The sequence below is a fragment of the Schistocerca piceifrons genome, chromosome 3 (genome assembly GCF_021461385.2).
Source record: "Schistocerca piceifrons isolate TAMUIC-IGC-003096 chromosome 3, iqSchPice1.1, whole genome shotgun sequence".
Taxonomy (NCBI): Eukaryota; Metazoa; Arthropoda; class Insecta; order Orthoptera; family Acrididae; genus Schistocerca; species Schistocerca piceifrons.
The window spans coordinates 749168073-749193872 of NC_060140.1; the positions used below are offsets into that span (position 1 = coordinate 749168073).

Sequence of the window (25800 nt, forward strand, 5' to 3'; positions counted from 1 at the left end):
CAAAGAAGGTAGTGATGTTGGACCCTGAGGTCTGGAGCGAGGTCGACGTTCTAACTCATCCCAACGTTGTTCCATTGGCCACAGGTCGGGACTCTGAGAAGGCCAGTCCGTTTCAGCAATGTTATTGCTCACAAACCAGTGTCTCAAATGTGCTGTTTTATGACATGGCGCATTGTCATTCCTTTACAGTCATCGTCTCCGAACTGTTCCTCTGCTGTACGTAGTACATAGTGATGCAATGATGGAAACTGTGTTCACATCCTTCCACATTCAGCGTTTTCTTAAGAGCAATTTGGGGAGCACATCCTAATCACAAAAAGAAACCCTTACCGGAAACCATGTCCTCCGTACTGCAGTATTTGCATTGCACATGTTGGCAGGTAACATTCTCCAGGCATTCGCCAAACCCAAACCATTCCATCGCATTGCCGCAGCGTACAGCGTGATGCACCAATCCGAATCACTCTTCCAGTCATTCACTGTCCAGTGATGTCACTCTTCAGCACTTCAAGCGTCGCTGAGCGTTACCTACAGAAATGTGTTGCTTATAAGAAGGTGGCGACCATTGTACTCCAATCTACGGTCAGTCATTGTGCTAACTGGACGGCTGGTAGCCGTTTGAAACTCACAAGTAATTCCTTCGGCCGATTTCTTGCGATTTTTTACAACCACCCTCTGCAGTGCTTGACTGTCCCTGTTTGTCAATACGTGAAGTCTGGCTGGCCTTGGTGTTACTGTGATTGTTGCTTCGCATTTACATTCCACAGTCACATCACCAACAGTCGACTTTAGAAGGATTGAAATGTCCCTGGTGGATCTGTTACTCAGGTGACAACCAATGACAAGTCCATGTACCGCCACTGAGCTCTCCTAACTAACTCATTTTGCTGTTACTGCTTCTCTACTGACAACACAGTACTCCCCGCCTCCTTTTATACTGGCGGATCTGCCACTTCTCACATCTAGGATCACTTCCGCATTACATAGGAGTGTCTGGATACTTTTGATCAGAGTGTATATGGTCTTACAGCCACATAAATTAGCCCGACATTATTTTTATTTTATTATAATTTGTTTAGACATTTCTCAATATATTAAGTCACTTTCACCAACGTGATAACTATAATTAGACGTTTTCGGTACCTATCATTGACAGTATTGTATGTTAACCGGGGACCTAGAAACGACGGAGAGGCTCCGTCCCCGCCGCAGCCGCAGTGGTCCACAACCCCACGACGACTACGGCAGTCCACTTCACCCCTCCGCCGCCCCACACCGAACCCAGGGTTATTGTGCGGTTCGGCCCCCGGTGGACTAAAATGAACAGTCATGTGGCTGTCATAATAGGTGGAACTGCATGGCTTAGTGGATGATTTGATAAAGAGATTAGGGCTCGAATCTAGTTATCAATAAGGAAAATTAATATTGCAACTTCGACGATTTTTTGCAATTTATTGAATAACTTGGTACAGATATTCCTACTCTATGTTTTTGTCTGATTATTTATGTTGAGAATCATCTTTCAACCTTTAAACTAAGAAACGACCATCTTCATGTATATCTGCGTGTGTAACGAACTGATTTCAATGAATAATTGACACAAGCCCCAGCATGGTAAAAACGTTTTCTGCCAGGTTATTTATACTGTATATCGTGAACAGTACTGTATTTTGATTACTAAGCGGCGATTCGGAACTGTATACAAGACTTCGGAAGTGGTCAAATGCGGCTTAAACTTGAGTCCCACTATCCACAGCCTCAAGCACCTACTGACTGAACAGAGCGAGGAAACTAAGTTTCACACTATGCTTGCGTCATCAGTATTGATTATTATCATCAGTACTGATTACTACAGAAGAGATTTTTGCTCTCCAAAATCTGTTTATGCAAGCACAAAATATGTTCCGCAATTCTACAACAAACTAATGTCATTCATTCATGTAAGACTCTAGTCTTCCGAGATTGAAGTTTCATTCTGTGCCAAAGGCGTCAATCGAGAGCATAACCTGCAGTGCCTTGTACGAGGGTGATTTCAAAAGTTCTCGGAACGGAATTGAAAAAAAAAGTATTTACATCACAGAAACTTTTTTTGTTTTTCAGTGTAGCCTCCTTGTAGATCAATGCACTTGGTCCAACGATGTTACAGTGCCTTGATCCCATCTCGAAAATGATTTGCCTCCAGGCCTGCAAAATAGTTGTCGACTCCGGCTATCAACTCTTCCTTTGAAGTGAATCTTCACCCACCAAGAAAAATTTTCAGTTTTGGGAAGAGATGGAAGTCTGACGAAGCCATATCAGTCGAATAAGACGGGTGTGCCAACAAAAATGGTTCAAATGGCTCTGAGCACTATGGGACTTAACATCTTTGGTCATCAGTCCCCTAGAACTTAGAACTACTTAAACCTAACTAACCTAAGGACATCACACACATCCATGCCCGAGGCAGGATTCGAACCTGCGACGTAGCGGTCACGCAGTTCCAGACTGAAGCGCCTAGAACCGCACGGCCACACCGGCCGGCATGTGGCAACAATTCACACCTTAGTTCGTGTAATTTTGCCATGGCGACAGCTCATGTTTTTGATGCAGCGTCAATAGTTGCGGCACTCGTCTAGCAGATAATTTTTTCATTTCTAATTCTTCATTTAAAAAGTGATATACCCTTTCGGATGACATCTGGCAAGCGTGAGCAATTTCATGCGCTTTCAATCGGCGCTCCGCCATGACATTTTGTGCACTTTTGCATGATTTCTGGAGTAGTGACATCTTGGCCGACCACTTCGCGGATCATCATCTAAGCTCTCCCGACCAAATTTAAATTCGTTTATCCGCTTGGGAACAGTTGAATATGAAGGAGCAGAGTCCCCCAGTACATCCTGGAAATCGGCTTGAATGTCCTTTGCTTTCATACCTTTCTTTACGAAGTACTTAACCACTGCTCGAATCTCGATTTTTTCGATCTTTACAAATCACTTCGCGGGAACAACAGCACAGCCAAACCACCGCCACAGCTCTCTTCCAAGAGCACTGACGTGGCACATGTTTACAGGCAACAGTCCAACAAATATCACGTGAACAACTCGTTGCGCTACCGCTGACCTCTCGTGGTGATTCCGAGAAACTTTCAAACCACCCTCGTCGATAGCATAACACTCTTCCAGTCTTTAGAGTTGTGTTTCGTAACTGGAGCCACCACGTCTCTTTCAAGCAGCGTCTCAGGTGTCCTGTGGAAGAAAGTAGTGCAGCAGTCGATGATGCGATACGTTCATGCGTATATGACACCAAGACAACAACTGTAACATTTATATAGGTTGATTATATCGTGGAAAAATGTCATTGAGTTGACAACTTAAACAGGTTATGTGCCTCTCCACAATGGAGTTTCAGTATTAATTAAAAATTTCCGAATTTGTATATTTACGTGACTTCATACTTTGCCTCCTAAATGTACATGTATACTCCACAAGTCAGCTTCCAGTGTGTGTTGGAGAGTGCTTCCGGTACTAGTATCCTACTCCCCTCTTTTATTCTGTTCTATTCGAAAGCGGTGCATTGGAAAAATAACTGTCGGTAAATTTCGGTAGGAGCTCTAGTTTCTCCAATTTTCCCGTCCTGGGAGAACGTTACCAGACTCTTCCTAGGACATAGTCTTTCGGAATTTTAACCGTAAATCTCTTTGTGATTTTTGGCAATGCATCTCCTGTATAGACTGCCACCGGAGTTTGGTAAGCCCCTTGGTAACTCTCTCGCGCTTGCTAAATGAACTCGTTCTTCTTTGGTATATCTGAATATCTTCGATTAATCGTACCTGATAAAAGTCCCAGAGTGACGAAAACTACTCAAAAATCGGTCGAATGGATATTTTGTAACCCGGTTCTTACATGAATATAGTACAAGGACGTGTTGAAAGGTGATGCTTCCGAATTTTTTGTGCGAAAAATCTTAAAGCTTTTTAAATAAAACAAGTGTTATTAATCAGCTACATGTTTATTCTCCATGTCTACACATTTTCAGCCCTGTGCCACTAGAGGGCTAAGAATTGTGACCAAGCGAGGTGGCGCAGTGGTTAGACGCTGGACTCGCATTCGGGAGGACGACGGTTCAATCCCGCGTTCGGCCATCCTGATTTAGGTTTTCCGTGATTTCCCTAAATCGCTCCAGGCAAATTCCGGGATGGTTGCTTTGAAAGGGCACGGCCGACTTCCTTCCCCGTCCTTCCCTAATCCGATGAGACCGATGAAGAATTGTGGCATGTAACGTAACTACGAGGTGTATGAGAAAACCAATGAGACTGACAACACAACGAGTAATATGGCACCACTGTGTTCTTCTGCTTGTGTAGACCGATGTGTTCATCCATTCCAGATGCTCAGTCCGAGTTTCAGCTCTGTACATCCATCACGTGGTTTCTGAGAGCGCCATCGCTGAAAATGTGTTTTTGTTGTGTGTTGCGAAAATGGGACAGCGGAATTTAGAGCAACATTATGCCATCAATTTTTTTGTTACACTTGAGGAATCCGCAAGTGGGACCTTTAAGAAGCTGAAGTAGGCCTAGGAGGAATATTTCTTATCAAGAGATCAAGTTCCTCGCTGGCACAAATCATTTTTGGAAGGCCGAGAACATGTTGCAGATGACCCTGACTCAGGGCGACCATCTTCAAAAAGTGACGAAAACGTCGAACACGTTTGTGCTGTTATGAAATCACATCGACGTTTGAAATAAGGATGATGGGTGACCTGTTACACACTTCCACCGTACCTCTAATTTTGTCTGAAGATTTGCACATGCGAAAGATGGTGCCGAAAAACTTCACAACTGAGCAGAACTGTCGAAGAAATATGTGCGTTGATCTTCTTGAGAGGATTGCCAATGACCACGAATGGTTCAATCGTGTGATCACAGGTGATCATTTAGATTGCTAATTACGTTTGTTTTATTAAGAAGGCTTTAAGAGTTTCCACATAAAAAATTGGAGGTATTACTTTTCAGCACGTCCTCGTATATTTCATCAGTATTTTCCAATGACTCTCAGCCTGATATCTGCTTTTCCTGTAGTCGGTTTTATGTGGGCAGTCCACTTTAGCTCGTTTCAGCGACTTACTCAAGATATTTATTACGATTGTTACTGTCTCTATTGATTTGTTGCTAACAATGTTGTCCGTTCCTCTGATATGGCTCAAATGGCTCTGAGCACTATGGGACTTAACATCTATGGTCATCAGTCCCCTAGAACTTAGAACCACTTAAACCTAACTAACCTAAGGACATCACACAACACCCAGTCATCACGAGGCAGAGAAAATCCCTGACCCCGCTGGGAATCGAACCCGGGCGCGGGAAGCCCTCTGATATCCCTAGAGCATTATCAATTCCATGCAATTCTATACGCCGACCTTCCAAAATCATATCATGCACTTTGTCGATGATTTCCGGTGAACGTGCACTTTTTGGATGTCCTTCGCGTGGATCATCTTGGACGCTTTCACGACCACGTTTAAATTCGGCCGTCCGTTTCTTCATGGTGGAAACTGAAGGTGAAGAACCATCAACCACATTTACAAGCCGCAAATGAATTTCAGTCGGTGTTAAATCTTCTTTTGCTAAGAATTTAATCGCTGGACGATATTTGATTTTTCTATTTTCAACGCCACGCGCATCGCAACTACTTCGAACTGCTGCCTGGAATGACTTGCAATTTTGTGTGGCGTCTATTAACACGTGTACCAACGTGAGAGGGAAAAAATCACACGAGTAGTGCAGCGATCTCTGTTTGAGGCCGAGAACTTTATAGATAGCCCTCGTAGATTGGCCTGACAGCCGCAATCTATCCGCTGATGCTTCGGTTCGGCGGTCTCTTTGGATTAGGGTGAGCAGACAGTGACAGCTCAAAATGTCGTGTAAGATACTGAAAACTGATCCATCACTGTTTTTACTTTTCCGCTATCGCCTCGAACGTATAACCCCAGCAGGGTCTCCATTTCCCTTGCGATTCCCCGTTATAGTGTGCCTGACCTGATTGACCACGTTGGCAGCGTCTGAGCCACCCGACCACTGTGGTGCATTGTTGATGTACATTTCCACCAGCACAACATGGATCGTTGCCCTCTCAGTATATAAACACTAACAAGCGCACGATACTCCGCTTTAATAATGAGCTGTAACATTTTGTTTTGGGTCTCTAGCGGTGTGGTACGTTACTGTGGCGCGACAATCTGAATGTGTGCGATTGTTGCAGACAAGTGCCTACAAACAAACAAAAAATTATGTAACTGTATATTTTCGAGGCAATTAAACTACTGACCATTAAAATTGCTAAACAACGAAGATGACGTGCTACAGACGCGAAATTTAACTGACAGGAAGAAGATGCTGTGATATGCAAATGATTAGCTCTTCAGAGCATTCACACAAGGTTGGCGCCGGTGGCGACACCTACAACGTGTTGATATGAGGAAAGTTTCCGACTGATTTCACTTACAAAAACAGCAGTTGATCGGCGTTGCCTAGTGAAACATTGTTGTGATGCCTCGTGTCAGGAGGAGAAATGCGTACCATCACGTTTCCGACTTTAATAAAGGTCGGATTGTAGCCTATCACGATTGCAGTTTATCGTATCGCGACATTGCTGCTCGCGTTGGTCGAGATCCAATGACTGTTAGCAGAATATGGAATCGGTGGCTTCAGGAGGGTAATACGGAACCCCGTGCTGGATCCCAACGGCCTCGTATCACTAGCAGTCGAGATGACAGGCATCTTATCCGCATGGCTGTAACGGGTCGTGCAGCCATGTCTCGATCCCTGAGTCAACACATGGGGACGTTTGCAAGACAACAACCATCTGCACGAACAGTTCGACGACGTTTGCAGCAGCATGGACTATCAGCTCGGAGACCGTGGCTGCGGTTACCCTTGACGCTGCATCACAAACAGGAGCGCCTACGATGGTGTACTCAACGACGAACCTGGGTGCACGAATGGCAAAACGCCATTTTTTCGGATGAATCCAGGTTCTGTTTACAGCATCATGATGGTCGCATCCGTGTTTGACGACATACGGTGATCGCACTTGTGTATTCGTCATCGACATACTGGCGTATCACCCGGCGTGATGGTATGGGGTGCCATTGGTTACACGTCTCGGTCACCTCTTGTTCTCACTGACGGCACTTTGAACAGCAGACGTTACATTTCTGATTTGTTACGACCCGTGGCTCTACCCTTCATTCGATACCTGCGAAACCCTACATTTCAGCAGGATAATGAACGAGCGCATATTGCAGGTCCTGTACGGGCCTTTCTGGGTACAGAAAATGTTCGACTGCTGCCCTGGCCAGCACATTCTCTAGATCTCTCACCAATTTAAAACATCTGGTCAATGGTGGCCGAGCAACTGGCTCGTCACAATACGCCAGTCACTACTCTTGATGAACTGTGGTATCGTGTTGAAGCTGCATGGTCAGCTGTACCTGTACACGCCATCCAAGCTCTGTTTGACTCAATGCCCAGGCGTATCAAGACCGTTATTACGGCCAGAGGTGGTTGTTCTGGGTACTGATTTCTCAGGATCTATCCACCCAAATTGCGTGAAAATGTAATCACATGTCAGTTCTAGTATAATATATTTGTCCAATGAATATCCGTTTATCATCTGCATTTCTTCGTGGTGTAGCAATTTTAATGGCCAGTAGTGTACCTAAACTTTATGACTAATCTCTATATGTGTTACGAAAGGCGCCATGAGAAATAAACTTCGGCTCGAATCCCAGTAAAGGTACATTATTGGAAAATGAAAAAAAAAAACACCTTGACGGAAGGAGTAATGCATGCCATACTTGCCCGGGACATTACGAGAAGGCAGTTAATGCGAAGATCAAACGCGCTGCGCTCCGGACTAACCAGGAACTGCGTTATCAGCCACGGAATGTTGCAAGCTTCACAGCAGTCGTTCACCTCCAGAGCTAGTAGCAGCCGGTTTGCCATAGCATCCGGAGCTCGCGTCTGTAACTGCAACATTGTAAGTACGCGATGACAGTGTGGATGTGATCCGTTTGTGCGACTGACGGAGTCTGAGCGAGATGTACAAAAGGTTTGCTGGCGGGTGCGCGGTCGTACCTCAGAATTGAGCTACACGCAGGACGAGAGGCCTCCAAGTGCGTGGATTTTGTCAACAGTGTTTAGCAGAAGGTGGATTTACCTGCCAACATTGGTCCGGACAGCGGGGACGCATTGATGCACGCCAAGATTGTCGCGTCTTAATGAGATGCCGTATCAGACCGCACCGCGATTTCATAACAAATTAGGTACACTGTTGCTCTGTGGGGTATCAGCGAAGACCATTCGCGATCGTCTGCGTGAAATAGGACTACAATACTTCGTGACGTTAGGACGTCATCCGCCCACGTCTCAACATCGTGCAGCCGGTTGCCATGCGCTTATGCAAGGACGAATGGAGATTTGTTTCTTCAGTGACGAGACTCGCTTCTTCCTTGGTGTCAATGACGGTCGTATGCGTGTACGGCGTCGCGCAGGTGAGCGCCAATGTCTGGAGTGTATACTACAGAGGCACTCAGAGACAACACCTGGCATCGTGGTGTGGGGAACCATACTCTGGCGACTGTAGAGGGAACATCGAACAGTGCATGGTACATTTAGAACGTCTCTAACCCGTTGTGCTACCGTTCGTGCACCAACAAGGCAATGTCCTTTTCCAACACAACAATGCGCAAGGTGTGTATGAACTACCCTGGCCAGCACGATACCCAGATCTATCTCCCATTGAGCATGTTTGGGACTGAATGAAACGTCACCTTGCGCGGTATGCAAGTCTTGCAGAAAATCTGGCCAGGTGGAAACTGCATGGCAAGTCATTTCGCAAGACTACATTCGTCATCACGACGATCGTCTCCATGGGAGAGTAGCAGACTGCAAAGCTGCAAAAGGAGAGTATACAGCGTACTACCGCTGATATTTCGCACGCCCTGCTGAGTGTGCTCATATGCTTATGGCACTGTCTCTGAGATCATTTGTTGTGTACGTCCTCAAGAGTGTGTCAATAAAATTTCCCTCTCCTGGGTCAACGACTTCTTGGTGGTCTTTTTTCATTTTCCAGTGGAGTATTAACAATGATTAATAATAACACAAACAAGACACTAACGGATAGTTAGTTAGTTACCTGTTTCATTGAACAATAGCACTGAAAAACCGTTATGATGTGGAACGTGTCAAATGCACAAGAAATGCACACAGGAAACAAGGGTTTTTTTTTTTTTTTACATTACAGTGTTATACCTAAATATTTCTGTTACCTTTCCCATTCCCTTAAATGGCACAAAATGCATATATTATATCTCCAGATTTATTTACTCATATTCAAGAATTCGTCTATGGTATAGAAGAAGTTGTCAAGGAGGTATGATTTCGATTTGTTTTTGAAACTATTACTGCTGTCTGTCTGACATTTTATTTCATCTGGCAATTTATCAAAAAGTTTTATATCAGAATATTTTACCCCTTTCTGTGCCAAAGATAGGTTATGTAAAGGATAGTGTAGGTCTTTCTTTTTTCTGGTATTGTAATCATGAATGTCGCTGTTGATTTTAAACTGGTCCATGATGTTGAGAAAAAATGTCATTACTGAGTAAATGTACTGTGAAGCAGTTGTAAGAATTCCTAACCTTTTAAAGAGATGCCTACAAGATGTGCGACTATGAACCCCACACATCATTCTAACTACTTTCTTTTGAGCAGTGAATACCTGTTGCCCAAGTGTTGAGTTGTCCCAGAATATTATTCCGTATGACATCAGAGAGTGGAAGTATGCAAAGTATGTTTGCTTACTAATTCCTACATCCTCAAAATTGGCAATTATTCTGATTGCAAAAGTTGCTGAACCTAGTCGCTTTAGGAGATCCAAAATATGACTTTTTCCAATTGAGATTCTCGTCTATATGTACGCCAAAAAATTTAGTATGCTCTAACCTGGCTACTACTGACTTCTATTGATGTGTTATGTTTATTGAAGTAATTATATTTTTGCGGCAGAAAATTGGATGTACTGTGTTTTTTTTTTTTTTTTTTTCTTCAAAGTTCAGAGCAAGCCCATACGCAGAAAACCCATTAATAACTTTTCCAAAGACCTTATTTGTATCATTTTCTATCAGACTTTCTTTTACTGGATTAATAATTATGCTTGTATCATCAGCAAACAGTGTCAGATCAGCATATTGTTTCACATAAGAAGGGAGGTCATTCACATATATCAAGAACAGGAGGGGACCCATGGTCGAACCTTGTGGAACCCCTAATGTAATTTCACCCCAGTTAGATGAAGTGGCAAACTCCTTTGAATCACTTGAAGCATATAAAGAGGCTTTTTGCTTCCTGTTCTGTAGATATGACTTAAACCAGTCATATGCTGTTCCATTTATACGAGTACCGTGGCGTTGTAATTTGTCTAACATAATGTCATGGTTCACGCTATCAAATGCTTTGGATGTCACAGAATATTCCTACTGGTGACATTTTACTATTTAAAGACTCTATTATGTGGACAGTGAAACTGTATATTGCTGTCTCAGTTGAACAGCATTTCTGAAATCCGAACTGTGATTTACTAAGTATATAGTACAGTATAAGTGACTGTAGTTTCTCGACTTGTTGCAGGTGCTGCCTAGGTAATGGCTGTCGATAATGGATAATGAACAACCCCATCAGGAGCTGGTGAAATGCGTGGTTGTGGGCGACACCGCCGTGGGCAAGACGCGGCTCATCTGCGCGCGGGCCTGCAACAAGCACGTCTCCCTGTCGCAGCTGCTGACGACGCACGTCCCCACCGTCTGGGCCATCGACCAGTACCGCATCTACAAAGATGTGAGTACCACTCAGTGCGCGTCCTGCTCTTGTGCGTTTTGTGACCGCTAATTTCTGTGTCCGTCACAGACTTTTACTTTCAGCCGAACCACAGATGTTCCAAGGCCGCAACCCGAAAGGCGTCTAAATAGATATATTTAGCTATTTACCCCATTTAGTTACTGCCTCTGCTGTTCTCGAGCTTTGCAAATTTATTTTATTTAACTTTGTGGCCAGATGTCCTTCCTGCGCGTTGCTGTTTTCAGTTACCTAAAACGATAGGCTTATTGTTCCAGCTTACTAGTCGAGACAAGTGAGTTTACGCCAGCGCCCCTGGCGTTTCGTTCCTGTACTGACAAGGGAACCTCACCATCGCACCCCCCTCAGATTTAGTTATAAGTTGGCAAAGTGGATAGGCCTTGAAAAACTGAACACAGATCAATCGAGAATACAGGAAAAAGTTATGTGGAACTATGAAAAAAAATAAGCAAAATATACAAACTGAGTAGTCCATGGGCAAGATAGACAACATCAAGGAGAATTTAAGCTCAGGAGCACCGTGGTCCCGAGGTAGCCGGCACGGTAGCTCAGCGTGTTCGGTCAGAGGGTTAGCTGCCCTCTGTAATAAGAAAACTGAGTCAATCGACCAACAACGAACATAAAAGGATGTCTTACGACGTCCGCCCCGAACAGAGGCAACGAACAGAAGCGAGCAAAATGAGATTAATAAAAAAAAAAAAAAAAAAAAGAAGGTTAGCGTGAGCAGCTGCGGAGTAAGAGGTACGTGGTTCGAGTCTTCCCTCGGGTGAAAATTTTAATTTTTTTATTTTCAGGCAATTATTATCTGTCCGTCCGTCCGCTATATTTGCTGGATTCATATTGCCCACGGAATACATCTCACGTATTTAATGCACTCTCGTCCAAAGTAGCGAACAGTCAACTGCCAGCCAGGGAGCCTCGTTAGGAGGAATACTCTCTCTTCCGTGCGTTGTAGTCGACTGGCGTCGTGTGCTTCGAAGTTTGTTTAGGTGTAGCGTCCCCATACTACGGCGCAGTTACCTCGCATAGGGCAGACAGATAATAATTGTCTGAAAATAAAAAATTAAAATTTCCACTTGAGGGAGACTTGAACCAAAGACCTCTCATTCTGCAGCTGCTCACGCTAACCACGGCACCACAGCACTCGTGAGATCACTTCCTCCTTGAAATTGCCTATGTTATGCGTGAACTACTCAGTTCGTATATTTTGCTTATTTTTTTTCATAGTTCCACACAACTTCTTCCTGTTTTCTCGATTGATCTGTGTTCAGTTTTTCAAGGCCTATCAGCTGCGCCAACTTATAACTACATCTGAGGGGAGGGTGCGATGGGGAGGTTCCCTTGTAAGTCTCGTCTATGTCGAGTGGTCATTTTCCTTTACTCGTCAGCTCCAAAACTGCGTGTGGTGCGAGGGCTGTCTGCTGTGCAGCTAGGCACCCCAACAGTGAAAATGAGGTTATGAGTGATTATCCTTTGTACTAAAAGTTCGAAATGTAGTAACAAAATCTAGGAACAAGCAATGAAAACGTAGTTTACTACAGGATGGCGCATGAAATGTGTTACCATTTTGTTTTTGAATATAAACTTTATTGTCAATACAATCTGAGAGGAACATATACTACAATGAAGAGCCGTCCATGGAGATTTGTTCTAACTCAGCACATGCTCAATATGTCCACCATTTCGTTTCCTAACTTCCTTCAAACGAACACTGAAGTTAGTGATTACCCTACGGCACATGTCTCCCGCAATTTCACTGCAAGCTTGAAGAATAAATCTTCTGAGCTCCATTAAATCACGTGAACGTTTCGGGAAAATTTTTTCCTTTAGGTACCCTCAAAGAAAAAAGTCACATGGATTGAGGTCTGGACTATTGGGGGGCCAATTTTGTCCGTCATTGAAGCGACCTGGAAACCTGAGTAAAATGATCCGCATGTCGAAATGCTCGTGTAAAAACTCCAACACAGTGTTTGCAGTATGTGGCCTTGCTCCATCTTGCATGAACCACTGCGTGTTGAAGGGTAAGGCAGTAGCAAGAAGCTGTGGAATTAAGCTATTGCGAAGCATGCTCAAATAACGCTCGCTGTTCACAGTTTCTTCAAAGAAAAAGGGTCCAATAAGTCCGTGACTGGAAATTGCTGCCCACGCTGTAATCCTCGGAGCATAATGTTGTCATTCATGAAGCACTTGTGGGTTTTCAGTGGCCCAAAAGCATACATTTTGTTTGTTAACCACACCGTCTCAATGAAAATGCGCCTCGTCTGAAAACCAAACGTTGTTGATTCTTCCCTATCCTCCGCCCACTGAGCAAACAGTAGTCTCTGCTGCTTGCGTTCTTCAGTGAGCTTCTGTGCACAGGTCATCTTGTATGGGTACATATGGAGGTCACTTTTAACAATGCGTTGAAAGGAGCGTCTGCATGGTCCCAGTTGCACTGCTGCCTTTCTACACGATTTCCTAGGACTTCTCTGTACACCAACTCGTACCGCGTCAATATTCTCCGGCGAACAAATAGGCTTAGGCCGAGGTCGCTTCGCTTCCAATACTGTTCCTTCCTGTACAAATTTATCGTACAACCTGTAGAGGGTCTTCTTGCAAGGGACCCATCGAGTATTAAACTGTTGTCGAAAACGCCTCTGAGTCACAACAAGGCTTTTCATGAAAAAGTAACACAACTGCCGATCGTTGCTGTGTCGTCAGTCTTCCATTGTCAGCCATTGCTGCTTACTAGTCTCCTAGCGGCAGTATCGTGAATTACACGTCATTTCGTAACTCATTTGTTTTTCCAAGCTCTGCTGGTACTGCTGTAGAGATCCCAACGGAATATCTAATGTGCGTCGTAAATTGTGAAAGAAACAATTGGTAACACATGTCGTGCGCCACCCTGTAGATGCGTCCCGCGGAGCTACCCTCGGTTAAACAATGAGCTGTAAAAAAAAAAGTTAATCCCAGAACTCAATACCCACGCGTATGCGCCATCACAAAAGTTATCTCTTGGAAGATTCGCGGCGCGAGTCACTTCCGGACCAGCAAACTGTGCGACTTCGGGAAAAAGGCACCAAATTTTGACACAATGCGAAAAGTTGACAGAACTGATACTGCTCGCAACTCACTCATTTACTTCACAGGAAACATTTTTACGGCGATCGAGTGACGGATTACAGAATGTGTCGGAAAAGGGTGTAAATAATATTACGACTGTTTGCGACATACTTAGCACATCAATGATCGTAATTGCCTTTGTATGTATGGATAGCCAGAAATCACTGCAATAAGTCTTTGTTAACCAAGTTCCGAGAGTTCTTGTTCTCTGCAGACAGATATGTAGACATAGCTGTGTATCCGTCATTGCCTGGGTACGTATTTATGCCATTCTTCTATTAGTCTATTTCCTCCTCCCCCCTTCTATCTGTCCACCTCCTCCACTTCCCACTCTCTGTCGATCTCCTCTTGGCTCTCTCTCTCTCTCTGTCCATCTGTTCCTCCCCCTCTTCATATCCATCTACTCCTCTACCCTCTCTCTGCCTGTCTGTTTCCCTCCCCTCTCTCTGTCCATTTCCTCCTCTCCCTATCTGTACTCATTTCCTCCTTCCCTCCTCATTGTCTGTCCATCTCCTCCTTCCCCCCTCTCTGACCACATTATCAAACTCACCCCAATAGGAGGCTGGTGGCTCTTAACCACACAGTATTTCATTTCATATCGTAACTAATATATCCACCAAATTTGGTTGAATCGTTCTAGGGGCTTAGGACGAACTTCCTACCCATGTCACTGCCCGCGTACGCACAGGGAAAATCTATTTCACATGTATTTAGCATATTTCACCCGTATTTACCTGTATTTCAAGCGAATTTCGCGCTGCAATTTCATTTTCACGTAGCTCAATATCTATAACGTCCTGTCTCCTGAACAACGTGTAGTACGATGACATATTTTGCAGGTACATCCAGCGATATATGTGACTACTTTCTACGAAGTGTGTTACAAATAGAGTTAGTATTAAAGAAGTAATAAATTAAAACGTCATGCTTCATGAGGCAGTTTTGGAGTTGTCAGCGAGAAAAGTTTCGTAAAGGTTTAATGTTATCTCTAAAGTTTGTTGCAAGTCACTAAGAGCTCTCATTCTCAAATACTGGGTGAATAAAGTACTAGCATTTGCGCGTGGTAGTCTACACTTCTTTTTCACCCCAACACCAGTGATATATATGTACTGACGGAAAAAAATCGCTGCACCAAAAATTAATTAATGTAGGTATTAAAATCCATGGAGAAGAAATAAAAACTTTGAGGTTCGCCGATGACATTGTAATTCTATCAGAGACAGCAAAGGACTTGGAAGAGCAGTTGAACGGAATTGACAGTGTCTTGAAAGGAGGATACAAGATGAACATCAACAAAAGCAAAACGAGGATAATGGAATGTGGTCGAATTAAGTTGGGTGATGCTGAGGGAATTAGATTAGGAAATGAGACACTTAAAGTAGTAAAGGAGTTTTGCTATTTGGGGAGCAAAATAACTGATGATGGTAGAAGTAGAGAAGATATAAAATGTAGACTGGCAATGGCAAGGAAAGCGTTTCTGAAGAAGAGATATTTGTTAACATCCAATATAGATTTAAGTGTCAGGAAGTCGTTTCTGAAAGTATTTGTATGGAGTGTAGCCATGTATGGAAGTGAAACATGGACGATAAATAGTTTGGACAAGAAGAGAATAGAAGCTTTCGAAATGTGGTGCTACAGAAGAATGCTGATGATTAGATGGGTAGATCACATAACTAATAATGAAGTATTGAATAGAATTGGGGAGAAGAGGAGTATGTGGCACAACTTGACAAAAAGAAGGGACCGGTTAGTAGGACATGTTCTGAGACATCAAGGGATCATAAATTTAGTATTGGAGGGCAGCGTGGAGGTTAAAAATCGTAGAGGGAGACCAAGAGATGAATACACTAAATAGATTCAGAAGGATGTGGGTTGCAGTAGGTACTGGGAGATGAAGAAGCTTGCAAAGGATAGGGTAGCATAGAGAGCTGCATCAAACCAGTCTCAGGACTGAAGACCACAACAACAACAACAACAATGAAATTTCGGAAATACGTTTGTATAGGTAACATATGTAAGTGATTAACATTGCTAGATGATAGGCTAACGCAAGCGCTAGATAAGCCTCTGTGAATATGAAATGCTGGTACATTAAAAACCGGTGTAACCGCCAGAATGTTGAATGAAAATGCAAATGTAGAGGTGGTGGATGTCATGTTGTGGAATGGAGTTCCATGCCTGTTGCACTTGGTCGATCAATAACAGGGACGGTTAATGTTGGTTGTGGACGATGCTGGAGTTGTCCAGTGATGTTCCATATGTGCCAGTTTGGAGACAGATCTGGTGATCGATTAGGCCAGGGCAAAGTGCCGACAATCTGTAGAGCATGTATTGGATTACAGCAGAGGTATGTGAGCTAGCGTTATCCAGTTGGGAACCCCTCCACCCTGGAACACTGTTCGTGAATAGCACACAGATTTGCAGTTAGGGTGCGTGCGATAACCGTGAGAGTGCTCGTGCTGCCATACGAAATCGCACCCCAGACCATAACTCCAGGTGTAGGTCCAGTGGGTCCAGCATACATACAGGTTGGTTGTAGGCGCTCAATTGGCCTCCTCTTAACCAATCACTGGCAGCAAGGTAGAACCAGCTTTCATCAGAAAAATCAACACTGTCCTCCAATGAACTCTCACTTGACACCGCTGACGTCGCAAAAGCCGGTGGTTTGGGTTCAGTGGAGCGCACGCTACAGGGCGCCCGGCTCGGAGCTGTCCTTGAAGTAACCGATTTGATAGCAGGAGTGAGTTCGGCCAGAATAGGTTCACAACCCATGTTAGCAGACGCCGCCAGTCCCCTTTTCTTCGCATGTGCAATGTGCAACACACTCGGAAATTTAGAACTACACTCCAGGCACATTCTACAGATCCCCGATGACTTAGGTACACTCGTAATGTGGATGACTGCTGATTTACACGCAGGACGAAGGCCGCACGCACTTTGGGCAGTCGATTTTGACCAGAAAGTCACTCGTGTGAAGCGCGCTTAAGGGAGGAAGGTTGTGTGCGCCAAATATCTGTGAATTGTGAAATCCTGTTCTTTGTGCGTACGTATTTTAACTGTTTGCACATCGTATTTTTTTAGGAAAAAAGTGGACACCAGTCCAGCATTTGCGGAAACGTGCGTGGGGAACCTCCTAAATACTACATGCTCACTTAGTCGGTGCACCAGTCACGGTCAATAATCAGCCACGCGGATGCGTCCCTGGCCCGGCTGGCCTTCCTGTCCCGCAAGCTAGCGCGCTATACGAGCAGGTGGCTGGACTGCTAAGCTCACCGCACGAAATTTAGTCGCTCCCTTAGGGCGGGACGTCCATCAAACTGACCGAAAACGTCAATTTTCAATTTGTTTTTTATTTATAGTAGAAGTCAAGGACAATAATTTCCCGAAGTCTCAATAATGAAGTCACATCCCAAGTGCCTGAAGAATAATTAAACGTTTGACGTGAGCTTCCTGCCACGCCCACTTTCTGAAGCAACAATTCAATATACAGGCTCAGATGAATAGCAACCCCTACATCAACAAGGAGAAGCTTCCAGATATTATCCTGGATGTTGTGAAGCCCTCTTACAGGTTTCTGCCCGATCCGAGAACTGCAGTCGCACACGAATTGACCTCTCGATTATGTCCCATAAATTTAGAACTACACTCCAGGCACATTCTACAGATCCCCGATGACTTAGGTACACTCGTAATGTGGGTGGCCAAATCACTCGCTGAAACCATGCAGCTCGTTAGAATGAAATTACAATGAAATGAATACCCCTAGCTGCATACAGGCGTTGATATAAGTCAACGGGGACAGCTGAAAATGTGTTCCCCAACCGGGACTCGCACCTGGGATCTCCTGCTTACGTGGCAGACGCTCTACCTATGTGAGCCACCGAGGACACAGAGGATAGTGCGACTGCAGGGACTTATCTCTGGCACGCCTCCCGTGAGACCCACATTAGCAACTCATTGTCCCGCACTATATTCATAGTGCCCCTGCCCATCATACTCATTACTCGCGGCTTTGCTGCTGATTCCCGTAAGAGTCCAGGCACTGTTTGTGCATCCGCACAGAAGAAGATGGTCAAATGGCCGGTGAATCTTATATAATGATACCTGTTCTTTCGGACATGTCCGAAAGAACAGATACCATCGGTGAGCATGCAGCTCGTTAGAATGAAATTACAATGAAATGAATAACCCTAGCTGCTTACAGGGGCATTTGATGGGCATGGGCACTATGAATATAGTGCGGGACAATGAGTAGCTAATGTGGGTCTCACGGGAGGCGTGCCAGAGATCAGTCCCTGCAGTCGCACTATCCTCTGTGTCCCCGATGGCTCAGATGGATGCCGGCACGGTAGCTCACCGTGTTCGGTCAGAGGGTTAGCTGCCCTCTGTAATAAAAAAACTGAATTAATGTATCAACGATGAACTTCGACAAGTGTCATAGGACGCCCGCCCCGAACAAATACAACCATGAATTTCGAACAAAATGAGATTAAAAACAAAAAAAGATGGATAGGGTTCGAGTCCCGGTCGGGGTACACATTTTCAACTGTCCCCGTTGATTTATATCAACGCCTGTATGCTGCTAGGGGTATTCATTTTATAAAAAAGTATGCTAATGGTAAAATTCAGAATTAAAATGAGCCTCTAAATTCACTCATTTGGAAACGATGGTCTGAAACCACTTTTTTCATCTGCTACAGTTGGCAGAATTGAAACTTATGATGCAGACCTTGTATTTAATTACGGTAACGTAGGGAGGATGACGGTATTAAGAGAGAATTGGATTTAACATAGGAAATTTCACTCAAGATATCTTGAAAAAATGTATTTACAGCGTGTCTCTGCAGCTGAAGGTTCAATTGAAGAAATGGTAAAGGAAAGAAGGCAGAAAACAAGAAACCAGAGAAGTCTTCACGCGTAAGAGGACCCTGAGTACAAATCTAGGGCCTTCTGAAGGGGGGTATAAGAAAAAACATTAGATTTAACTTTAAATTGCATTTCCTGAAAATTACGTTTTTTAAAGTTTATGTACCTTTTTCTCAGGTTCTATGAAGGCTAGAATTATGAAATTTTGTACACTTATTTCTATAAACCCGACAAATGTTGCCTCAAGAGTAAATTTTGAAATTATGAGCGTAATCTGAGATATTGGGTAAAGTGCATGGTACTTTGCACGAATCTTACATTATACTTAGAACTATAATTAAAAATTATTAAAATTACCCTATTCGATACTTTAAAAAAAACTCTTGAGAGAAGCTTACTATATGCAAAGAGAATAAATCAAAATTTTGTAGAAACTCTTCAATAGTGTGATGTCCTTAGGTTAGTCAGGTTGAAGTAGTTCTAAGTTCTAGGGGACTGATGACCTCAGCAGTTGAGTCCCATAGTGCTCAGAGTCATTTGAGCCATCTTGAATAGTTTCTGAAAAAAAGGTACATTAATTTTCGAAAACAAAATTTTTAAATTCCAAAAATTTAAATATCTATAATCCAAGGTATGTAATAGTAAATGTGTTAATTTCATGTAAAGCTTCGTACAAAATTTCATTCCTTTATCTTCAAAATTGTGGATTTGGTCATCTTTTAAATAATGTGTGTTTTTCATGAACGCCAAACCCCCACCCCCTCCCCCTTAAAGAAGCACAACAGTCGCTTTGGAGCGTAGCACATGGTGTAGAATCGGTACCTTGTGGCCTTCCATTGCTGACGCAAGTCATGGCAAGGGTTGGTCATAGGACCAGCACGTCTGCAATCAAAAAGGTACATGTCAGGTGGAAATTGGAATCCAAGTGGAACATTAACTGCTTTTCACTGTAGGTAGGGATTCTGCAGTTGATAGCCGCAGAAAGTACGTGTTGTGTCGCTGTCATCAGTGAGTCCTCGACTCTCCACTCCTGCAAGAAAATAACGTGTGATTGGTTGATTGCAGGCAGCATGGCGTTTCCACATCTTCGCACCAAGTGCTGACGCGGGTACTTGTGCTGTCCCTGACAGACATTAGCTCCTGTTGATGCCGGTCTAAGTTTGGGTAGTTGCAGACCTTAATACACCGAGGTGACAAAAGCCATATCGTTTCACACCTCTTTTCCCCAGCAAAGTGCAGCAGTTCGACGTGGTATGGTCTCAACAAGTTGCTGGAGTCTCCTGTAGAAATATTAATCCATGCTGCCTATATAGCCGTCCGTAATTGCAAAAATGTTGCCGATGGAGGATGTTGAGCACGAACTGACCTCTCGATTATGTCCCATAAATGTTCGACTGAATTCACGTCAGGTGGTCTGGGTGGCTAAATCATTCGCTGAAACTGTCCAGATGTTCTTCAAACCAATCGCGAACAATTGTGGCCCAGTGACTTGACATCGTTGTGTGGGAATGGTTCAAATGGTTCAAATGGCTCTGCGAACTATGGGACTCAACTGCTGAGGTCATTAGTCCCCTAGAACTTAGAGCTAGTTAAACCTAACTACCCTAAGGACATCACAAACATCCGTGCCCGAGGCAGGATTCGAACCTGCGACCGTAGCGGTCTTGCGGTTCCAGACTGCAGCGCCTTTAACCGCACGGCCACTTCGGCCGGCTGTGTGGGAATGGCTACAAATGGTTTCCAAGTAGCGGAACATAATCATTTCCAGCCAATGGTCAGTTCTGAGAGGCGAAGACGTAGCCAGGATTTTGTAAAAGGGGAGGGCGATTTGGTGAACAGGACCTTAGAAAGGCTGGTATATTTCTTTATTTGGCAATACGATAAATTCAGTCTATTACCAAAAGAATTAATATACAATCTTCGATGCTAAGAAATTCCTCTACGATATACAACATCCGATGTCGTTTATACGACGTTTATTTACAGATACATTAGAGTTGTGACGGTTGGACTCACTGTTCCAAGGATCTTACGAATAAGACATTTCACAGTAGAACGTCATTCTTGTAGTAAAACTGAAGACAGTAGAACATCATTCTTGTAGTCAAACTGAAGACATTATATACCGCCGTTCCACAAGTGAACCATTGTATGCAAAGATACATAGTACCAAATGACGGTCGGTAACCGCCTTCCACTGTAAATATCGCTGAGCTACCCATATCGTCCAAATCTTGCGCAAGATAACATTAAAATTAAATAGTGTCTGCTCGAGAAGTAAATAACTTTTCCCTAAATCAAGGTATGTACTGCTACAAAAGTAACGAAAAAATAATTTTATATCAGCGTTTCTACAACTGAAAACCATTGCAGTTTGATGATGATAACACAGCATCTGAAAAACAATTTAAACTACTAAACAAAAGTCTGAGTAAAAACAATTATTCTGAATGTTTTTAAATGGATTAAAAATATTTACTACATAGTTCAGTCACTCAAATCATTGTGTACCTGTCTCGTATTTCAGTTTTCAGTTAGCTTTGCATGATAGCAACAAGCAAGCTATAAACTGCGTTAACCAGTTCAGCTAAAAATTCACTTAAGACCAAAAAAAAGGACGACATACCACGAAGGAATTAGCTGAATGGGACGGAAATCGCTAGATTTGATGTACATGTACAGACAAACAAATTATTATATTTTCAGAAAAACTGGATGATTTATTCGAGAGGCGCTTGGTTCTAAATCGATCTCAGAGAACACTAAGATGAAAATTTACAGCACAGTGATATGCCCAGCAGTAATGTACGGTTCAGGAACAAATGGTTCAAATGGCTCTGAGCACTATGGGACTTAACATCTGAGGTCATCAGTCCCCTAGAATTTAGAACTACTTAAACCTAACTAACCTAAGGACAGCACACACATCCATGCACGAGACAGGATTCGAACCTGCGACCGTAGTGGTCGCGAGGTTCCAGACTGAAGCGTCTAGAACCGCTCGGCCACTCCGGCCGGCAGTTCAGAAACATGGAGCATGACTAAGCGAGAAAGGGTCAAACTATCAATATTTGAAAGAAGAGTAATGAGGAAGATATGGGGACCAGTTTTAGTTAACGGAGAATGGTGGAGGAGGAAAAACGAGGAAATCTACCTTCTGATGCGACAACCGACTATTCTACAGAAGATAAAGAGCAAAAGAATACAATGGGTGGGCCATGTAACCCGTATGCCAGATGGAAGACAGGCGAAGATGGGACTAGCGGGGAAACCAAATACCAAACGCCCCATTGGACGACCAAGACAGCGCTGGATGGACGACCTGGCGAAGGACCTAGCAGCCTTGGGAATTGAAGACACCTGGAGGAACCGGGCACAAAACAGGAAGGAATGGAGGCAGTTTGTCGAAGCAGCGCGTGGTCTGCAGGGCCTGTGATCGCTGAATATCTATCTATCTGTCTTATTCGAGAGAAAGTGCTTCAGAAATTGAGCAAGTCAGTAATGCGTTGGTCCACCTATAACCCTTGTGCAAGCAATTATTCGGCTTCGCATTAATTTACAGAATTGCTGGACGTCCTCCTGGCGAATATCGTGCCAAATTCTGTCCAATTGGCGCTTTAGAATGTCAAACGTCAAAATCCCGAGCTAGTTGGAGGGCCCCGCCCACAATGCTCCAGACGCTCTCAATTGGGATAGATCCGGTGATCAAGGTAGGATTTGTCAAGCGCGATGACAAGCAGTAAAAACTCTCGTCATGTGCGGTCTGGCATTATCTTGCTGAAATTTAAGACCAGGGTGGCTTACTCGTGCTGTAAGGGTTGCGCGAATGACAACGAAATGGATCTCTACTACGAAAAGAAATGGCACTCCAGACCATCACCCCAGGTTGTCGGGTCGTATGGCCAGCGACAGTCAGACTGGAATCACACTACTGTCCAGGGTGTTTCCAGACATGTCTTCGATGGTCATCGCGGCACACTTCGAAGCGGGACTCATCTCTGAAGACAATTCTACTCCAGTTAATGAGATTCCAGGCCGAAGACGTGTCTGGAGACTCCATAAAATATGGCATTTCCATAAAGATGGATAAACCATTTTATTCGTCAATGATCTCCGAGTTTTCACCAAACTGTGACTGGATCTCATTACTTAGGAGTACTGTATTTTGGCAAACAACTAGAAAGCAGCCACGCTCCAATCTCCCTTCACCCTCTAAGGCCATTTTCCACTGGTCTTCTTTCAATCTGGATTTGAGAGAGAAAGTAACCAGGAATGCATGAGCGTGAATTGTTTAGGACGCCGACGTTCTTACAGGCCTGTTGGAATAAATAAATCTGATATTGTTCTGGGCTATACTGAAGCTAAGCTGACTGCGAAAATGTAAGGAATCTGCAATTATACAGTATTATACTATCCAATATTTCCTCATTTAAGTATGCATCTGTTACTTCTTGCAAAGTAGAAAGATCATTTCCTGCATTACAGAGTATCCCGGCAGATAAACGCATAAGCCTAAATAAGGAAAATGTGGATCATTATTTAGTTATCGTAAGGCTTTTAGTGTCGGTAGTCTCCAAAGAGATGTTCGGCTCACCTTTGATACAGCTCTTTTCATTTAAACAGAGACGTTGCATCTTCAAGGGAAATTTGATTCTGTCGGGGAAGAAAGGAACTCTGAAGGAAATGGCTGTGGCCCATAGTAAGGGACCAATCCCAGAATATGCCTAAACTGAAAATGTGGAAGAAACCACAGAAAACTATTGTCAAGGTTGTCAGAGGATAGATTCGAACCAACTCGCCTCTCGAATTCACGCATTCGCCTCAACTCAGTTCAGCGCCTCATGGCTCAGAAATACCCCGATGGGTGGAAAATTTGGTAAAAGTGTAGACTTTTTCCAAATAAAACGCATCACATCGAAAGATGGAATTCTGACATTCCATGTTTTTCCTTTAATTGTGCTTGTTTAACCGTTTGATTGCAGATAATGCATGCATATTTTAACATTTAATGAGTGCTTGGAATTCCAAGCTCAGTTATTATAGTACTACAAAGACGTAATTAGATTTTGGAGAAGGGGGGGGGGGGGAGGAGGAGGTAGATACATGGCGCAGTCGACTTTGACGAATTCAGGCAACCTGCTGAAAAAGATCTTTTAGAAAGGAACGAAGTATATAGTGTGCTGTCATCACATACCCCTTTCGCTCTGCACAAACCCCTCCCCATCGTTCCGTATCGGAACCGAATATCATAATTAAGCACCACCCATGTGACCACACTAGGCGAAATTTTGTCATTTGGGCTAGTAATAATACTATTTTGAGCACTTTTTTTTTGTTTAAGAAACGCAACCATCGCCGTTGGGCGGTCATTTGTTGATCGACGCGATTTTTGGGCAGCACAGGCAAATCCAAATTCATTTTGACCCACTGATTTTAATTTAATGTTATTCCTTATGATATTTAGGGCTCCACTGCCTTGTGAAATACTAAAATATTGGAAGCCCAACGTTCTACCAGTTTCCAAGTAAAGAGGCCAGTGCTAGCATTACACTGCTATAGATACGTAATTAGGCTGTTATAGTAGTGCGTACAAATTTTTCACTGGTGTACGAGTCAAAATCGATTCTCTTCTTGTTGTTTGTTACAAACTCGTCGATAATTATACATTATCACAACAGCACACAGTACAAAAAGAATAAACGCCAGCACATCTTACATTAAATTCAATTGCAAGTAAGAACTAAACTGATCGATGAGCTTCTTAACTATTGATAATGCGTAGCCCATTTACGTCTTTTAATTTCTGCAGTTATTTCACGCAGTATTACTTGTCTGTTAGCACTGACAACTAGACACAAACGCGGCTGATTTCGGTGGTTAAGTGAAGGCCATCGGCCACTGCGTTGTCCTTGGCGAGCGGTAATAGCTGAAATTTGGTATTCTCGGCGCACTGTTGACAATGTGGATGTCGGAATATTTAATTCACTAATGATTTTGGAAATGGAATAGTCCATGCGTCTAGCTCCAACTACCATTCGTCCTTCAACGCCTGTTAATTTCCGTCATGCGGCCATAATCAATTCAGAAACTTTTTCACATGAATCACCTGAGTGCAAACGACAGCTCCGCCAATGCCCCGCCCTTTTATACCTTGTGTACGCGACACTATGGCCATCTGTATATGTGCACAGCGCTGTCACATGACTTTTGTCACCTCACTGTACTCTGACAAACAGAGCTGCTGAAGTGTGTGTGGTATCAGCCCATTGTTCGAGCCATCTTCATTAATATGTGTAAAACCATTCCTGCGTCTTGAGTCTTGTGGGGGGGGGGGGGGCATTGTTTTGTTTTCTCCAGCTGCGACTTTTTAGCTGCTTTTGGTGTGTAGCTAATTGTACTATGAGTTTTACCACTTGTACCGCCGGCTGCTTGAGTGGTTGGTTCAGTGGATTAGTGCTTCCGGTGGGAATCATTCATACGCGTTCTAGAGTCTTTTGGATAGGGTGGATAGCAAAGTGCGGCTGTTTGCTGATGGTGCTGTGGTGTACGGGAAGGTGTCGTCGTTGAGTGACTGTAGGAAGATACAAGATGACTTGGACAGGATTTGTGATTGGTGTAAAGAATGGCAGCTAACTCTAAATATAGATAAATGTAAATTTCCGTAATGTTTGAATACTCCATTAGTAGTGTAGCGCTTGACACAGTCACGTCGATTAAATATTTGGGCGTAACATTGCAGAGCGATATGAAGTGGGACAAGCATGTAATGGCAGTTGTGTGGAAGGCGGATAGTCGTATTCGGTTCACTGGTAGAATTTTGGAAAGATGTGGTTCATGTGTAAAGGAGACAGCTTATAAAACACTAATACGACCTATTCTTGAGTACTGCTCGAGCGTTTGGGATCACTATCAGGTCGGTTTGAGGTAGGACATAGAAGCAATTC

General features: G+C 43.6%; 1 protein-coding gene across 1 annotated transcript in view; it reads left to right on the top strand.

Moving 5' to 3' along the window:
* Positions 1–25800, top strand: part of LOC124789602 (rho-related BTB domain-containing protein 1) — a 385406-nt gene that overhangs the window by 209284 nt on the left and 150322 nt on the right. Inside the window, exon 2 of the mRNA XM_047257011.1 lies at positions 10715–10870. Within this exon, the coding sequence (XP_047112967.1) occupies positions 10715–10870 (156 nt within the window). The remainder of the gene's footprint in view (positions 1–10714; positions 10871–25800) is intronic.